This window comes from Meriones unguiculatus, chromosome 5 (assembly GCF_030254825.1).
Source record: "Meriones unguiculatus strain TT.TT164.6M chromosome 5, Bangor_MerUng_6.1, whole genome shotgun sequence".
Taxonomy (NCBI): domain Eukaryota; kingdom Metazoa; phylum Chordata; class Mammalia; order Rodentia; family Muridae; genus Meriones; species Meriones unguiculatus.
The window spans coordinates 95,024,201-95,042,349 of NC_083353.1; the positions used below are offsets into that span (position 1 = coordinate 95,024,201).

Consider the following 18,149-nt stretch of genomic DNA (forward strand, 5'->3'; position numbering starts at 1 on the left):
TACTTTCTGATGGGGCTTGGCAGTGACAGCACATTACAGCATCTAGTCAATCAAATGAGAATGAGAATCAGCGACCAAACCTCCATAGCATATTGCATTGCTAAGATCTGTTCGGGAGACTTGGAATATTAAATGTCCTTTTATTTATATCCACAATGCACTAAGGGTGAGGAGTAATTTTCTCACCAATCTAGGAACATCTTTGCTCACTTGGAGCCACATTTTAAATGAGACACCCTAGAAAACATAAAACAATCATTGTGTTCTATTGTTTATTATCTCAAACAGCAATAAAAATGAAAACATTCTGTCAAGGATACAGTGAACTTTCAGCAATGGAAAAATGTTTAACATAAATCACCAGTTGTGAAGGTGGTTGCCTGCACTGTTGTGTGGAGATTCAGAGTCTAATGGCTATCCTTTAGATAAGTCCTAGCTTACAAGTCACCAAGTCTCATTCTGGGAGGAGTTTTACTATTCCCATAATGCATTCTTCTCTTAGATGACATAGTGATAATCATTCTATGTACCTGAAAGGATTTAATAGTGGTGAGTTATGATGGCAACTTTTTCAGTAAATAGAAACAAAAATACAAAACACTGTAACTTCCTTTGTGAAGAATTTTAAAGTACTAATATTCTTGCTTATTCCTTCAGTAAACGACACCTACGAAATTGGAGAATTAAATGAAATTAATGTCACCTCTCCATCGAAATCCAGCTGGCATCTCTCAAACCTCAATGCAACAACCAAATATAAATTCTACTTGAGGGCATGCACCTCAAAAGGCTGTGGGAAGCCAATAAGTGAGGAAAGCGCCACGCTAGGAGAAGGGAGTAAGTACATGATGCTCTTGTGCAGGAATTAGAAATGACTGACCAAACCTGTTCAACTCTCTGGACCACTGACACAAACACAGAATTTACTGATCTTATTTGTAAAGTTCATATTGGTTCAATTACGGATTTCTGAATGAAAACTAAATGGTAGCTTAGTGTATAAAAGGTCAAGGACATACATCTACTTAATTAAAATAAGTGGACATGGGCTCACAAGGTTTCTCACGAGGTTAAAAGAAGGATATTTTTCTTTGCAAAATATTTCTGTCTAAAAATTTGTCTTTTGTTTTGATATATATTGTACAGTAAAGAATCTAATATATACCACTTCCATGACTTGACTCATAGTACATTAATTCATTTGTCAAAATTAACTTTACTGTTTGGTGGTTCAAGATAAGTAACAACTGAAAATAATCTATCAGTCAGTGATCTCACAAGCAGTACTGTTGTATAACAATTTCACTTGCAAAATTACATATCCAATGACAATTTTTGGATTTTTCTTGCTAATCTGTATATAATATCCATAGTGAATCAAGATTAAAATAGTAAAGTAGTAAAGCAAATTATATTCAAGAACTGATGTTTACATTAACAGTTAAGAAAAGAACTTGAGTGTGGTTTAGAGTGGTCAGGAACAGGAGAATTTAAGGGAAGAGAAAGGAGTAAATGAAATAGGACAATAAGGAAAAAAATTATTTATTCACAAAGAGTGTGTGACAAATGTAATTCTGTTCTGAATGGTTTTCTGAACTTTTGATTGGGAATACAATTAAATCGATGGAGAAATACTGGAAATAGAAGAGCTGTCAGAAAAAAAAACAAATTGTGTATCATTTATTAATGACACAGTTATAATTCACTCAAATGTGTGAATCACTAAAATTCATTGTATTCCTGCTAAGAATGCTTAAACACTGAACCTTACTACCAGTTTCTCCCTGTTATTGTTCCCATCATATTTACAAAACTGGATCTGTGTTTTCTATTCTACCTTAAAGTTGCTTACATAGGAAGAACATTTTCAAATAGCATATCTCACAAAACCATGAGTTAAGGATGAATCAAACATCAACCGAAATTAAGAACTCATTAATCTAGTAAAAAAGATGATGACATCATCAAGATAATGACACTGGTCTAGTCACTAAAGAAGGTTCTTTTTCAAGGGTTCAAAAAGCATCAAGTGTTCAATTCACAGCAGTGCAAAGATCAGTGGTCTAAATACTTATATTCTATATTGTTCATCCAAGATGTCAAGCCATAGAGATGGTAGATGTATTGATAGAAACTACTTAACAATAAGGAGAAACATCAGCCCTGTTCTTGGCAGTCAGAAGTATGAGAAAAAACCAACAGAATTGCCTAGGCTATTATTTTGTATTCTATATATACCCTGGAAAACTAGGGTTGTTTGCAATCATGCTTTACAAACTTTTTCGGAGAAGGTAAATCTTGCTGGGAGGTTTCATAATGGATGCCACATCTTCCTTGAATAGTGAAGTTAGAGACAACATGCTTCCATGTGTAAAGGCCAATTTCTTCACAATCCTGTGTTGGTTGTTAAAAAATGTCTTACTAAGGTGTTTGTGTTCTTTTCCAGGGATCTGCATTTTCAGTATTCCAGCTACTGCCCTTTCCCCCTGTTGACACTGATTTCTCTTCTATTGACATATTTTGCCATACTGTGAATTATAATTGCTTTCCCACTAAACTTCACCATAATCTTTGAATATTATATACAGTTCTACAGAGGAAATATGCCTCAGTTGCACTATAAGCTCTAAAAACAGTAACTTAATATTAGAATCTATTGCTGCAAATATTTCTTCTTCCTTTCATTAGGGAGCACATTTTAATAGTGTGATATTGAAAGTTTGAGATTTCATATTGATACTTTTTTGTGGTTATAACTCCAGTATGAAGGTAGCTCATTAATTAAAGAGGGAGAAGGATGGAGTTAGAATATGCTTTTGTGTCACTTCTGGTCTGAATAAATCACTTACGTTTCTGTTTTCTAAAAGCTTGCACTAAGTGATATACTAATATTTCTAGGTTTTGAATTAATAATTAATTACATTCTGTTATGGTAATTCATTCTGAAGGCTTCGTTCCTCTGTGTAACTGGCTTTATTTCTTCTATCTCACTGTTTTTAATGAAATCCCTTGTTGTTCAGTAGTCCTACAACTAAGTTTTTTTTCTGTGATTAAAAAGTTAAAACCAAATATTGTGTCCTATGCCCACTTAGCACAGTTTCACCATCCATCATCCATTACACTCTCGCTAGGGACCTTATTTCATCCCATGTGTAATTTGTGAACATTTACCAATTTACATTTTTCTGTTGAGTTGATTCCTAGAAAAATTATTCATTCAATGTCCAAAGTGTTTTAAACTTTTAGTTTCAATATCAGAAATTAATGTATATTAATTAAACTGAGCTCACTTTCGTCTGTTACTCTGAGGTTCAATGCTTAAGTTCTTAACATATTATTGATAATTCCTTCTGAAAAAATTGATTTTTTCACACATGTTTCAAATCTCAGTGAAGTGATTCCATTTAAATGTACCTATAAACCTGCACTTAATGTAGCTGAAGATTCTAACTTAAAGTACTATATATGTGGATATATTGTGACGCCATCTTACCTGAGCAAAAAGAGACCAAGGAAACAATATGTTTATGTATTTAGTGAAAATCCTAATGCTATTTGTAGTCATAAGCCAAAGAAGCTATATTCAGCTTTGTAAAACTTAAAATAATACAAAATTTTAGTGGAAATTTTTGTTGTTGTCATTCCTTGAGTCTGTGTTTGGTACTGAGCCATTGACATGACAAGGCAGATTTATAGTATCATTTTATCAATAAATGGCCATGAGCTGACATCATTGCATTCATTCATTCTCAACATTTTAAGAGAAACATCTTGAAATGTTATTTTCTTGATCCACTGATAATTCAAGAGCCTTTTAAAATAAAAATGCCAAAATGACTGTTTTTCTTCATATCAAAAACTGATATTTATATATTTTTTTACATTTCTCTCCTGCTTTTCAGCAATTGAGATTCATATGATTTAACTGTGTACCTTTCTTAGGTAAAGGTATCAGGAAGATAACAGAAGGAGTAAACCTTACCCAAAAGAGTCACCCCGTAGAGGTACTTGTGCCCGGAGCGGAACATATTGTTCACCTAATGACTAAGAATTGGGGTGATAACGATAGCATTTTTCAAGATGTAATTGAGACAAGAGGGAGAGGTGAGAAATGAGATTGTATCGGCAGTAGTTTTAGCCAATTGACCATGACCTATGGCTTAATTTTACATATATATTGTATTGAAAGACAAAAGTTTAGACTACACCAGATATAAAGGTCATGATTTCAATTTTTACTGGCATACATAGCCTTTCAAAATTACCAAAGTGAAAATCATGTCACAATGATGCCCTGTTTCCTTTACTGAGTATACCAGAGTCACCTGAAAACATTTCCTGCTAATTAACACCTGTTAATAACAGAATCTAAAAGAAAACCCGATGCAAAGCAAAGCTCCCAGAGGCGCCACGGTGACCTGCTTGTAACCCAGGCGGCTTGTGCTGTGGCTTGCTTGCTGCTGCTTCTGCATTTAACTTCACTATCCTTTCTGATTCCCATCTTCAAAGCTAAATGCAACTGGACAGTGTCTCTTCCTTAGGAAGGGAGGAATGATTTCCTAGTGTCTCCCAACAAAATGCCCTTCAGGTTACTTTATTTCCCATGGGCTTAAAAGAAAGATTATTTATTTATTATTTGAAAGCTATAGCAGATTTTCTCCAGTGTTACATAGTATCATGGCCTGATTCTAGAGGTCAACACTGTGCCTTCTCTCTGTAAAACAGAGTACGCTGGCTTATATGATGACATCTCCACTCAAGGCTGGTTTATTGGACTGATGTGTGCGATTGCTCTTCTCACACTGGTATTGTTAACTGTTTGCTTTGTGAAGAGGAACAGAGGTGGAAAGTATTCAGGTAAAACCATGGGCTGATGTGATTTTTAAACTGTGAGTCTTGTTACTGGGGACCTTTTTACGGAAACTACTTTATAAAAGTTATACAGTTAAAACTTTATAGCACAGTAGTTACAAAATATACTAAAAAGAAATATACATGTTCTGGAGCATCCTCTCAATTCATGCCCTTTAATGCAAAATAGCTTTCGTATTAAAGGACAGCTAAGAGTAAGCAGTGGTGAAAAACATCTTGAAGGGGACTAGTTTGCTTGAGTTTTTAAAGGTAAGAGAATCAAGAAACCATCTCATGCCTCACATTTTCAAATAAATTTATGTTACTTTTCCTTTTTAAAAATTATTTATTACAATTTATTCACTTTTTATCCCAGCATTGGCCCACCCCCTCATCTTCTCTCAGTCCCTCCTTCCTTCCTTCTTCTCCTCCTATGCCTTTCCCCTAGTCTACTGACAGGGGAGGTCCTCCTCAGTTCTCACCAGGACTGGCTGCACTGACTTCCTCTGTGGCCTGGTAAGGCTACTCACCACTCAGGGGAGGTGATCAAAGAGCAAGCCACTGAGTTCGCGTCAGAGACAGCCCCTGTTTCAATTGCTAGGGAACCCACTTGGAGACTGAGCTGCCATTGGCTACATCTGTGCAGGGGTTCAAGGTTATCTCCCTGCATGGTCCTTGGTTGGAGTATCAGTCTCGGAAAAGACCCCTGGGTCCAGATATTTTGGTTCTGTTGTTCTCTTTGTGGCACTCCTGTCCCTTCCAGGTCTTTCTATCTCCCCCTTCTTTTATAAGATTCCTTGCATTCTGCCCAAAGTTTGGTTATGAATCTCAGAATATACACATTTTCTTGTGTGTTTATGCATGCGGAGGACAGAGGTCAGCATCTATTATCTTTCCCAATCATCCCCACCTTTGTAGGTTTTTTTTGGGGGGGGTGTTGTTTGTTTTTAACACAGGGTTTCTTAATGATTCTGAAAATTACAAATTTGGCTAAACTAGCTAGCAAGCAAGCCTGGGAGATCCTTGTTTCTCCACCTTCCCAGAGATAGGATTACAACTGGTTGTCATCAAATCTGGCTTTATCACATGGGTGCTAGGATAGAACATAGGTCCTTACTCTTTCTTGACATACACTTTATCCAACTGAGCCATCCCCACCATTCCTCAAATAATTAAATATTTATACTGCTGTGGTAGCCCTGATTATTTTTATCATTGAGGTAGTTTTGATTAAAATATTGATGCAGAATATTTTGAAGGGTGTAAACTGTTTTCATGACATAGGTCATTAGGAGCCAATTACATCTTCAATAGTTTGGAGAAAAAAAATGAATATCGAGTATTTTATGTTCATGGACAGAATGATCTAAGCTGGACTCTTTCAGTAAGGCAAGTACTCAATTTGTATTAAGGAATGACATGAAATTCTACCATGGCAGAAAAAAAAAACAGAACCCAGAAATATCCTTATCTTTTCTGATTAAATGAAAAGTACCTGATATTTTATACATAACATTTAGGATACTAGTATCACTGGCATACAAGTTTAAGGCAGTGTGTTATGACTATTCTCCATTCAGCAGCCATGCAGACAGGTCTTTATAATGTCTTTGGATGATGTTACACTACTTCAAACTTTTCGTTTCAGTAAAAGAAAAGGAAGACTTACACCCAGATCCAGAAGTTCAGTCAGCAAAAGATGAAACTTTTGGTGAATACAGGTAAATGTAAATTTTTATTTTGTGATCAGTTGGAACACTTTCATCAGTTTTGTCAAGTACAGAAAGTGATATATTTATACGTGAAGTAATGGAACTACATCACAATGATTATAAAGGAGAATTTAACAAAGGTTTTCTTCTCACTTCTCTGTCACCATTCCTTTCTTTCTTCCTTCCATCCTTCCTCCTTTCCTCCTTCTCTTGCTTTCTTTCTTACTTTTTTACTTTCCATCTGCTGTTATCTATTTTTGTAAGAATTGAATTGTTATGGCTAGTGGTGTGTTGAGGACCACGGTCTGGGTAGCAGGGGACATAAATATTCCTTAGTAGAAGCTCTGTGCAAAACACATGTCATAAATGATGACCCTTAAACTAGGTAGTCAAAATGTCTTAAATCAATAATTGACATTATGGGTCTGATTAAAGTTAACCACTCTGCTATGTGCATTTATAAAAGCAAAGAAGTTCCAAACCAAATTCTGTACATGAACCCAGACTTCGAAACAAAACAACAACAACAAAACAGTCAAAACCCTGCCCTGTTCAAATAACTTTGATTAAAAATAAAAATGATTATTCAGTTAGAATTAAAGATTTTAAAAGATGAACAACTATTTCTGCATGACAAGAATTCTGGGAAAACCATCATCCATGAGATAAATTAAGACTCAAAGCATAGAGTCACTGATGACTGATTGGCAAAGCATGACTCAATGTCTGAGTGTGAAAATGGGCATCAGGTAAGGGTGGAAGGCACAGCAAGAAGCCAAGTACAAAAGCAGCACTCGAGGAGGGATTGCAACTCCCAAGTCTCCAGGTAGACATCTCTGCCATGCCCTGTGTTTCATTACATTTCCTAGCTTTCCTCTCTTTTGTTGACACCATGCCTTGGTCAAATTGCCTCTATTCTCTCTCTCTATTGAGGTCAAGAAAGTTATTATAAATTTCAGACTCATATTGATGTTAATATATATGATACAAGAATACATATCAAATTAGGAATCTGGCTGCCCCTTACTGGTTCATTTCTGAATCTGTCTGCATGATCCAGATCATGGTGTACTCTGAGTAACTGAGATCTGGAGTAACCAGTATAGATTTCAGCATTGCCATGCCTCTGCTCTGTGCCCATCACTTCTTTTTCCACTGAGTAGATGCTTTCCTTTTATGCTTTTATAATTATCAACAAGAAAACCAGGGAGCAAAAGATGTGTGGGACCCCCAAGGAAGAAAGAAAGAAGAGAGAGGGTGGGGGAGGGGGAAGAAGGGAATAAAAAGGGAAAGTAAAAAGAAAAAGGACATTGGCCTGGAAAAGTTGTAAATTACAGTCAGTGCTGTTGTACTGATTTGAATTTGCTTCCTAGTTATCTCTGAAACTTGAAATGTAGGAAAATAATTGGGCATTATCTTAAAGCTCCATGTGAAATGATGGGCCTCTGGCTTATGGTCTTTGGGAGACAGACTTTTGACCATCGCTATGCTCTCTCCTGGAAGCTTGGCTGACAGAGAATCTGCTTCCTTACATGGATGGTGATGAAGCTTGGTCCCACTCAAACCTGTGCAGTAAGAACTTCTGATTTTGGTAATCCAGAGTCATCCTCAGTCCCATACCGCGTGGACCTGTCTCCAGTGCACCTAGCTTTGTAACACCTAACTTCAGGCAGAGCAGAAACACCAAAGCCATTACCCACGTTGTAAGCTCTAGTTGACTGAGAGCCGATCTAAGAACTTATATCTCACTGCTCTAGCATATTTTATTGATTATGCTGTGGTGAATCAGTAGGGTCAAAACATTTAAGGGGAGGGCATCAGACAATATCTCAAATTTCATTTGGAAGGGACCACTAAAGTCCTGGGAAAACTGTCCACAAGCATTGTTTTTGTTTCTTTTAAAAATTTCACTTTACAGGCTGATCCCAGCCCCTTCCATCCTTTCCTCCCAGTTGTGCCCTCAAAGTCCTCTCCCCTCATTACCTTCTCTCCTTCTTCTCAGAGAAGGGGAGATTCCCAAGGGGCAGCAACCCACCCTTGAGCCTCCAATCACAGCCGAACTAAGGACATCCTCTCCAATCGAGGGCATCCCAGCTAGGGTAAAGGGATCCAAAACAGGCAACAGAGTTAAAGACAGGCTCTACTCCCCTTGTTAGGGGACCCATCTGTTGACTAAGATGCACATCTGTTAGATATGTGTAGGGAGTCTTGGTCTAGGCCATGCATGCTCTTTGGTTGATGCTTGAGTCTCTGTGTGTCCCCATGGGCCCAAGATGGTTTACTCTGTAGGTCTTCTTGTGGTGTCCTTTATCCCTTGGCTCCCTCTGTCTTTCTCCCAACTCTTTCACAAAACTCCTTGATCTCTGCTTATTGTTTGGCTGTGGATCTCAGCATCTGTTTCCATCCCCTGATGGATGAAGACTCTCAGAAGACAGTATTTTCCTATGTTTCTTTAAAATATTTACTCATTTCCTTCACTGATTTGATTGCATTTTCCTGTATTTCTTTGAGGGATTTATTTATTTCTTGTTTAAAAGCCTCTGTCCTCTCTATAATATTAGATTTAAGGTTGATTTCCTGTGGTTCAGGTGTGTTAGGATATCCAGGACTTGATGTAGTAGGCTAGCAGGGTTCTGGCGGTGCCTTATTGTCCTTCATTTTGTTAAATGTGTTCTTATGCTATCTTTTAGACATGTGGTTGTTGTCACTGGTATTTTCAGGCTTGGAGGTCCATGGTAGTCCATGATGACTGTCATCTCTGGTAGTTCCTGATAGCTACCCCTTTGAGATTTCAGGCAGAGCTGGGACCCTAGAGCTGGTTCAAACAGGCCCTAACGAAGCTGAATAACAAGGAGGATTCTAGGGAGGATACTTAATTCTCTTTTAGAGTGGAAAACAAGATTGAAAGACCTGGAAGAGAAAGAAGCTCCACAAGAAGACCAACAAAGTCAAAAAGTGTGGACCAAGGGGGCCCTGCAGATACTGATGTAACAAACAAGGACCATTCATGGAGAGGATCAAGCCCCCCTGCTCAGATGTATCCCATATGCCACTCAGTCTCCATGTGGCTTTTTTGGTCTCTGTGTGGAGCTCCTGTCCCCTCCAGGTTTATATTTCTCCTCCTTCAACCATAAGATACCCTTCGCTCTGCCTAACATTTGGCTTGTGAGTCTCTGTGTCTATTTCAAGCCTCTGTTGGGTGGAGCCTTTCAGATAACATGTATGGTAGGCTCCCATCCTGTTCCCTCTATTACACTTCTGCTGGTGTCTATCCTGTTTTCCATTCTGAATGAGAATTAAGAATCCTCCCTAGGGTCATCCTTGTTGTTTAGCTTCTTTACATCTGTAGATTTTAGTATGTTTATCCTATATTACATGGCTAATATATACTTATAAGTTTGTATATACTATGCGTGTCTTTCTGCTCCTGGATACCTCACTCAGTATAATCTTTTCTAGCTGCATCCATTTGCCTGCAAATGGATCCAAAAAAGCAGGAGTAAGTAGCCATTCTAATAGCTAATAAAATAGACTTTCAAATAAAATTAATCAAAAGCAATAAGGAAGGACACTTCATACTCATCAAAGGAAAACTCTACCAAAAAGAGATCTCAATTCTGAAAATCTACAGCCCAAATACAAGAGCACCCATGTTTGTAAAAGAAGTATTAATAAAGCTTAAACCACTCATACATCTCCAGACATGAATAGTGCGAGACTTCAACACCCCACTCTCACCAAAGGACAGGTCAATGAAACAAAAACTAAACAGAGAAACAATAATACTAAAAGATGTCATGAATCAAATGGACCTAACAGACATCTACAAAACTTTTGTGGCTGAGTTGTGTTCCTTGTATGCAGCATAATGTTGGGTCTTGTGTAAGCATCCATTCTGTTAGTCTGTGTCTTTTTATTGGAGAGTACAGTCCATACTGAGAGAGATTACTGACCAGTGACTGTTAGTTCCTTTTATTTGATGTTGGTTGTGGTAGTGTGTTTGTGTGCTTGTCTACTTTTAGTTTTGCTGTATTGAAGGTTTTTTTTTTTCTGTGTTTTCTTGCAAGTAGTTAGCCTTCTTGGGCTCCTTTCCTTCTAGTATCTTTTGTGTGGCTGGAGATGTGGGTACGTACTGTTTAAATTTGGTTTTGTTGTGGAATATCTTGTTTTCTCCATCTACGAAGACTGAGAGTTTTTCAGGGTATAGTACTGTGGGCTGACACCTGTGTTCTCTTAGGATCTGCATGAGATCTGTCCAGGCCCTTCTAGCTTTCTTAGTCTCTGTTGAAGTCAGGTGTGACTATAGTTTTTCCATTTATATGTTACTTAGCCTTTTTTCCCAACATATTTTAGTATTTTTTTCTTGTTCTCTATATTTAGTGTTTTGATTATTATGTAGCAGGAAGATTTTCTTTTCTGGTCTAATCTATTATGTGTTCTGTAGGCCTCTTGTATGCTTATAGGCATTTTTTTTTTCTTTAAATTGAGGAAATTTCTTTTTTGATCTTGTTGAAAATATTTTCTGGGCCTTGGAGACAGGAATCTTCCTTTGCCTCTATTCTTATTATTCTCAGGGTTTGTCTTGTCCTGGTGTCCTTGATTTCTAGGATGGTTTGTTGTGGGATTTTTTTAGATTTAACATTTTCTTTGATGGATGTATCAATTTATTTCATTTTATCTTCTACACCTGAGATTCTTTCTTCCATCTCTTGTATTTTGTTGGAGGTGCTTACCTCTGTAATTTCTGGTTTCTTCCCCAAGTTCCCCCTCCCCATGATTTCCTTCTTCAGTTTATGTTTTCTTTAATGTGTCCATTTCCATATTCAGATTTTGACACGTTATACTGATTTCTTTCACCTGTTTGTATATTTTTCTGCCTTTCATTCTATTCCTTCACCTGTTTGTTTGAACTTTACTCTTTTTTTTTTTTTTCATTTCTTTCAGTGATTTAATTATTTTCTCTCTAAAGGCCACAATATGTTTGCCTGTATATCCTTGTATTCTTTATGAATTTTATTCATGTCCTCCATTATCACCTTCATAAGCATAGATTTAAGGTCATTTTATTGAGTTTTACTTGTGTTAGGGTATCTAGGGCTGCTTTCCCCTGGATAATTGTGTTCTGGAGATGCCACTTTCCTTAGGCTTTTGTTGATTGTGTTTTTATGCTGGCCTTTACCCATCTATCAGGTTGTCTCAGGCATTGGCTGATAGTTTCTGGTATCTGCTGGAGTCCTGTGGGGTAGAGGTGGTTTGGAAAATCCCCTGTGCAGGAAGCTGATTGTTCCCACAGGAGCCTTCCTCAGATTGGTGGGTCTGGTCTCTGAATGGCTAGTGGTTCTCAGGGAATTGCCACAGCTTTCCTCAGGGAATGATTCTGTGGACTAAATGGACCCCTAAGGAACCCAGGGGCTCTCTTCTGACCAGAGGAAGTCCCAGAGACAGCTTTCCTGCCACTGTCTTTCTTGCTCTGAAGTTAACGAACTGCAGCTTCTCAGACACTGTGCTCAGACACTATGTTTGCTGGGTGCAGCCCCTTTGAAGAACCAGTGAGCCCAGAGGTTTGGCTGGTCTCCTTAGAGAGAGAGGTCAAGCTTTGGAGCAGTGTCTGGGGCTGTTCCCATAGCTCCCAGGCATCTGTAGATCTGAGGTTGGAGCTCTGTGCCCTAGTACCGAGAAGGTATTCACGGGCCAGTGAGCATAGCACATGGCCATGTGGCTAGAGTCTGGAGACCCCGAGACTGCAAGAACCCAGGAACATCTAGGGATTAGCTGGGTACCCTGAGGTTGAACCTGATTATTTCTCTATCCATGAGGTTTCCTCATTACTGGGAGACCCATTCTCTGGTATTTTGTGGCTCACAGTTCAGTCTGAGAAGGTGAGCACAGCACACAGGCATGTGGCTAGGTGCTGGATTCCAAGTGCCTGCTGGAACCGGAAACTCTTCTGGGGGTTAACTGGGTGCTCTGAGGTAGGACCTGACTGTTTCCCTCACAGTGGGCTTCCCTCTCACCTGGGGAACACAGTCACTGGTGTTTTGGCCCCCACAGTTCGGTCTGTCGGTCGATGTGCAGTCACTGCTACCCTAATGATCAGACCCAGTGTGCGACCAGTGCCGCCATCTTGCCTGTCTTTTTGATATCAAGGTCTCACAAGTCCATGCATATAGACACTCCTTTGTTCGTACCCCCTCATTATCTATCTCATCTTCTCCTTGGAGATCCATGCCCTTAGTCTTCCTAACAAGTGTTCTGTCTACTTAGATGTGCTATGTCACGCAAACACACACGTGTGTATGTGCTTGTGCCTGTGTACATGTCACCTGCTATATTTAATCAGAGTGCTTTAACAATTTTAATCAAAGAAAAATCCTACAACAGATTGAATTTGGTCGGTTACACTGAACAAGACCAAAAAGTTGGGAAGAATATGGGAACTGATATGATCAAAATGAGAAATAAAAGTTAAAACACGAGGCCAGAGGCAAGAAGGGTGCACAGGCAAGGAAAGTAACATTTATCTTCTGTCTTTGGCCATTGAGTAACAGTTATAAATGTCATAACTAAGTGTCTTTCTTAGAGACAACCAGGACATTTCTCTCACAATTCTGTAGGCTGGGCAGTGAGACCCAGGTCAGGAAGAAATACGTGCTGAGAGTTAGTGTCTCACGTGGGTGTGCCCTTTACTCTGTGGAAACAGCAAGGTGGCTTTCTGGTGCCCCAAAGCAAATCCATTTTACAAATACTATGTTTTATGAGTCGTAATGTCAAGTGACCCTCACCCCCAATGCTATCATTGTGAGGTTTAGCAGTTCAGCATGTGAGTTTAGGGGGCACACAGGTGCCCAACCAACAGTCTCAATATAATCAACGTGCTACATCTTGGTACCCCAAAGGAATGTCTGTTTTAAAAGGAAAGCAAGCCAAAGTGTAGAAAAACAGTAAAAATTTAAAAAATTGAAAAGTGTTCCTCAGTTATGGCTTTTAAAATACTTATTTGTGCATGTGTCTTTTCAGGTGTATGCCTCTGTCATTTGTGTTACTATAAATAACCTGAAAATGATAAAACCTATTAGACCCTGTGAAGTCTTTGGTGTGTGTGATTGTAAATCTGAGCTCCTGGGGAACGGCTCTGTTTTGTTTTCCAGTGACAGTGATGAAAAGCCTCTCAAGGGAAGCCTGCGGTCTCTGGGTAGGAACATGCAGCCCACAGAGAGCGCTGACAGTCTAGTGGAGTACGGAGAGGGGGACCACTCCATATTCAACGAGGATGGATCATTTATTGGCGCCTACACTGGAGCTAAGGAGAAAGGATCTGTTGAAAGCAATGGGAGTTCAACAGCCACGTTCCCGCTCCGAGCGTAAGCACAGCATAGTTATGCACCAAGGCTGGCTAGCCCAGACCTCCCCATTCTTTTCAAGAGAGCAAAGCCTTTTACACAGGAGTGGAAACACATGTCCACAGGCTGACACTCTGCAATTTTACTGAGAAAAGTAGCACTGCCTTCCAAAAAAAAAAAAAAAAATCAGAAAAATCAGATGCCAAGCACTTCAGGTCTGTGTTTCATTTTTGGTGTTGTTTTCAGGTGCTCAAAATGCAGAACACAAAACAAATCCTGTATGTAGATCCACTTTGAATTAATCCAAAGTTCCTGTTTCACATATTCCACACCTGCCTGTTGAGCGGTTTGTGCATTGATGTTGCTAACTGTGTGGGTTTCTCTCTGGATGCACAATTGTACTTAGTCTTTAAGAACTGTTTTAGTGACTTCCATTCACTACAGGTTAAAAGATTGAAAAGATTGTAAGCAAGCAAGCTGGTTATTTAACATGTAAAAAGGAATATGAATGTCTCATTAAACACTTCATGGAATCTATACAGTCTAAAGTTATTATTTAAATTTTTAGAAGCAAAAGTCTAAGATGATCGTACAACTCGTATTTATTGAGCTCCTAACTATTTGTCCAGAAACTGCCATTTTCATATAATTAGTGTTTTCATTGCCTGGATGACTGTCTTTCTTTTCTATCAGTTATGGCAATTCTGCATCTTTATTTCTCTCTCTGTTTGTTTCTTGCTTTCTATTTTTTTTTAAACTTGTTCTAACTGGAGCTTCAAAGGGAGTGCTGGTCAGAGGTTATTTTAAGAGCCGAAAGCTTTGCTGTTTCTACTTTATATCTTCATTTGTATGTTCAGCCTTTATGTTTATATACTGGTTACCTTGAGTATATTTCATGAATGCATTGTACAAATTTTGTTAATATTTACACTGTTTAAAGCATAGTGTTTTATTTTGAAGTGAGAAAGAGAACATTAATATGCATGTTTGTACAGCTAGAGCATATATAGTTAGATACCATCTTTATTCTTCTGGGGCTAGACACAGTTGCACAGGATTCCAGATTCAAGACTACATGAAGAATTGGACTCTCTTCTTATATTTGTCTCAATCACGTGGTCTCAAAATAACATATTGCATAACCATGGAGGGAAATGCACTAAGTATTTTTCAAAGTAAGTTTTGGAGGAGTGGATTTCTACCCCAGCACCCCCAAAAGAAAATTATGTACTGTAGAAAATCTTATATACGTGTTAGATTATATCATATTGTAAATGTACTTGTAATGGTATGATCATTGTTTTAAATGTTTTCCTTCTGTTAAAGTTATTGGTACAGATTCAGGAAATTTTGTTTCTGGCATGTGGGTTACCAGTCCATCTAAAGTAGCACAGAAGGTTTAGAATGTTTCAGAAATGCCTTAGAGGACTCTGCATACACATAAGAAAATATTAGTGTTTGCTTTTACATTCAATGGAAACTTTGTAACCTCTCCATGAAATTATTGACTATTAAGTGACACTGGTTGACAGACCTAACTTCAGTTTGTGCAATGACTAGTGTACACTCTTCATTCTTCATGTTTTGTTGATATGATGTTGCTTGGGGATTAAAATGGTGGGCGTGTAAAATAGGCAATGCACTAGTGAACATACAGCATACTTTTTTAACCTAATGAATCTTCCAGAACGCATAGGCAGGAAAAGCTTGTTTTGTGTTTTTAATCATGAATCTCAATATTCGGCTACTTTCCTAGAAGTACCAAATAAAAATGGGGGCAGACATTGTTGTTCTCTGGCCTGTGTGACTGTAAGGATACACAAGCCCAGCTGTGCAAACTGATGATGGAAGAGCCATTACCACGTGAAAATTTTTGTCAGAGGACCTGTATTACTCCTCTCCCTGGAGCACTGAGCTCCACAGAAAATAAAGGATGCGACTGACAGTAATTGGGCTATTATTCTGCCTCCTCTTCTTTGTCATCAGTCAAAATGTGGCTTTGAAAGGGCCTCAGAGGTTGAAAATAATATCCAAAAAGTTAGAATTGATGCATTAGGAATTTAATAATCTTTATGTCCGAAGGTGACACAAATACTTACATGTTTTTATTAATTTAAAATGGACTTCATCATTCTTTCATTAGTTGTTGGAAAGTAAGATTGGTTTATAACACCTTTTTCTAGCCTCTGTGAACTTTTATATAGTATCTGGTTTCATTCTGTTGTAAATCTTCAGCAAAGCAGAAAATGTCCATGGACTCCGTTGCTTTTATTATACAATTATTACGATCCAATATGTTCAAATGAAAACATATCCAATAGGTTGAAGTGGATTTTATTCTTATTCTGCCTCAGACAATGATTGGCAGACTCTGTGATGTGCAATACCAATTACAAATGGGCAATAATTGTTTGAAAAAAAAATGCCCACTGAGTCATAAGGCAGCTGCTAACACATACGACTTTGTTCTTAGTTGGTTTTGCAGTCACATTCTGTAGTCTACTGACGATATGATTTTAATGTAAGTGATTGTATATAATCTCAAGGATTGTCAATGGGGATAGCTTCAGAGAGAGATGGTCGAGGGTCAGGAAAAATCCGTGTTCTCTTCCAGGATCCAGCGCTGACTTTCAAGAGAAACCTTAGACACGTTGCCGAACTGCTTCATGTCAAACTGTGCTACAAAGTGCTAATGATCGCTGCCACAGGGTGTTCTTTTGTACGAAGAAAAATTTACAAGTGACGAAATCTAAGATGCCTTTTAACTCCATCACCCAACCTGAAATCTAATTACGTATGGAAAAGTCACCCCCACATACGCCAACTCAACTTCTTTCCCCTCCAAGCACATAAATATATTTTTATACAAAACAGATCTACAGAAAATAAGCTAAATCTGCTGTTAACCGAGGAGTACAATTTGCACATGCCATTGGAAATTATTAATCAGGAGAAAAATGAAGCAGGGTCTTTGCTATACAAAAAGCGTTTTCCACTAATTCTGCATGCGTGTTTATAAGATGTGAAATCCGTGCATTTATTCTCTTGGTATAAAGGCATCTGATATTTTAGATGTACCCATGTTTATAAAAAAAATGTAGAGCACAATGGACTTATGCTATTTTATACTCATGGAAGAGATAAAAGACAATAAGGAGAGATGTTTGGCTGCTTTTCTAAGTATTTAAAACATATTTGCCAATTGAAACCCTAAATATGTTTACATGCCATGATGGCGTAATTCTTGTAACAACTTTAAATTGGTTATAATAGGACTGGTTTGTGATCTGTGGTAGATGTATCCTAGTGTTCCTATAGTGAGATAAATAGGGTTGAGCCAAAGCTTACTGTGTTTTGTATATTAAACTGACTGCATCGTCAAAGAGGGGAAAAAAAGGTATGGAAAGCAGGTTCACCTGATTAGCTTTTCTGTTTTCACTTAGATTAATGTTCATAGTAGATCTTTATTCAAGTGTGTTTGTGTTGTAGATGGTGTTTGTATTATGCCTATGGATATGTACGGTTCAAAACTATTTTCATTACACATGGAATTCAGCTTTCAAATAAAAGTTTGACTTCATGTACTCTAAAGACGTCCGTGTCCCTTTCTATCCAGTTAAAAACAGAATTTACATTTCAAGCTTAATCTTGGTTTCTGCTGTTTCTGAAACTATACATGAAGCATAAATTAGTTAAGTTTGCAGCAGTATAAGTAAAACATTTTATCCATGTCACTGTGTTTACAGACTATTTGATGTCATCAAGGCCTATTAAACACACTGATCAGGTTCACAGTCACAATAAATACAAATGTAACCTTTATATATTTTCATCTGGCTTACTTCTCAGAAAAAAAGTAAAAATAATAAATAAAAATAAACCGTAGCTCCTGTCCTGTTCCCTGCTTTCTCCCAATTCAGATGTCCATACCATTTGCCTTTCTGAGTGAGGATTGATCATCTTACCCAGGGCCCTCCTTCTTGCTTAGCTTCTTTAGGTGTACAGATTCGTATGTTTATCCTATATTATATGTCTAATACCCACTTATGAGTGAGTATATACCCTGTGTATCTTTCTGCTACTGGGATACCCCACTAGGATGATCTTTTCTAGTTCCCACCATTTGCCTACAAATTTCATGATTTCCTTGTTTTTAATTGTTGAGGAGTATTCCATTGTGTAAATGTACCACAATTTCTGTATCCATTCCTCCATTGAGGGACATCTAAGTTGTTTCTAGATTCTG

At 38.0% G+C, this 18,149-nt stretch overlaps 1 protein-coding gene across 12 annotated transcripts in view; it reads left to right on the top strand.

The window, feature by feature from the left end:
- The window catches only part of Chl1 (cell adhesion molecule L1 like), a 210,044-nt gene extending 192,550 nt beyond the window's left edge, over positions 1 to 17,494 (top strand). For 11 of the 12 annotated variants that reach the window (XM_021639370.2, XM_021639375.2, XM_021639368.2 and 8 more), the window contains 5 exons: positions 658 to 837; positions 3,943 to 4,104; positions 4,726 to 4,857; positions 6,500 to 6,572; positions 13,712 to 17,494. In XM_021639370.2, the coding sequence (XP_021495045.1) occupies positions 658 to 837; positions 3,943 to 4,104; positions 4,726 to 4,857; positions 6,500 to 6,572; positions 13,712 to 13,928 (764 nt within the window). In that variant the 3' untranslated portion in view covers positions 13,929 to 17,494. The remainder of the gene's footprint in view (positions 1 to 657; positions 838 to 3,942; positions 4,105 to 4,725; positions 4,858 to 6,499; positions 6,573 to 13,711) is intronic. The other variant, XM_021639372.2, reaches the window with a different exon arrangement.
- The last annotated feature ends 655 nt before the right edge of the window (positions 17,495 to 18,149 follow it).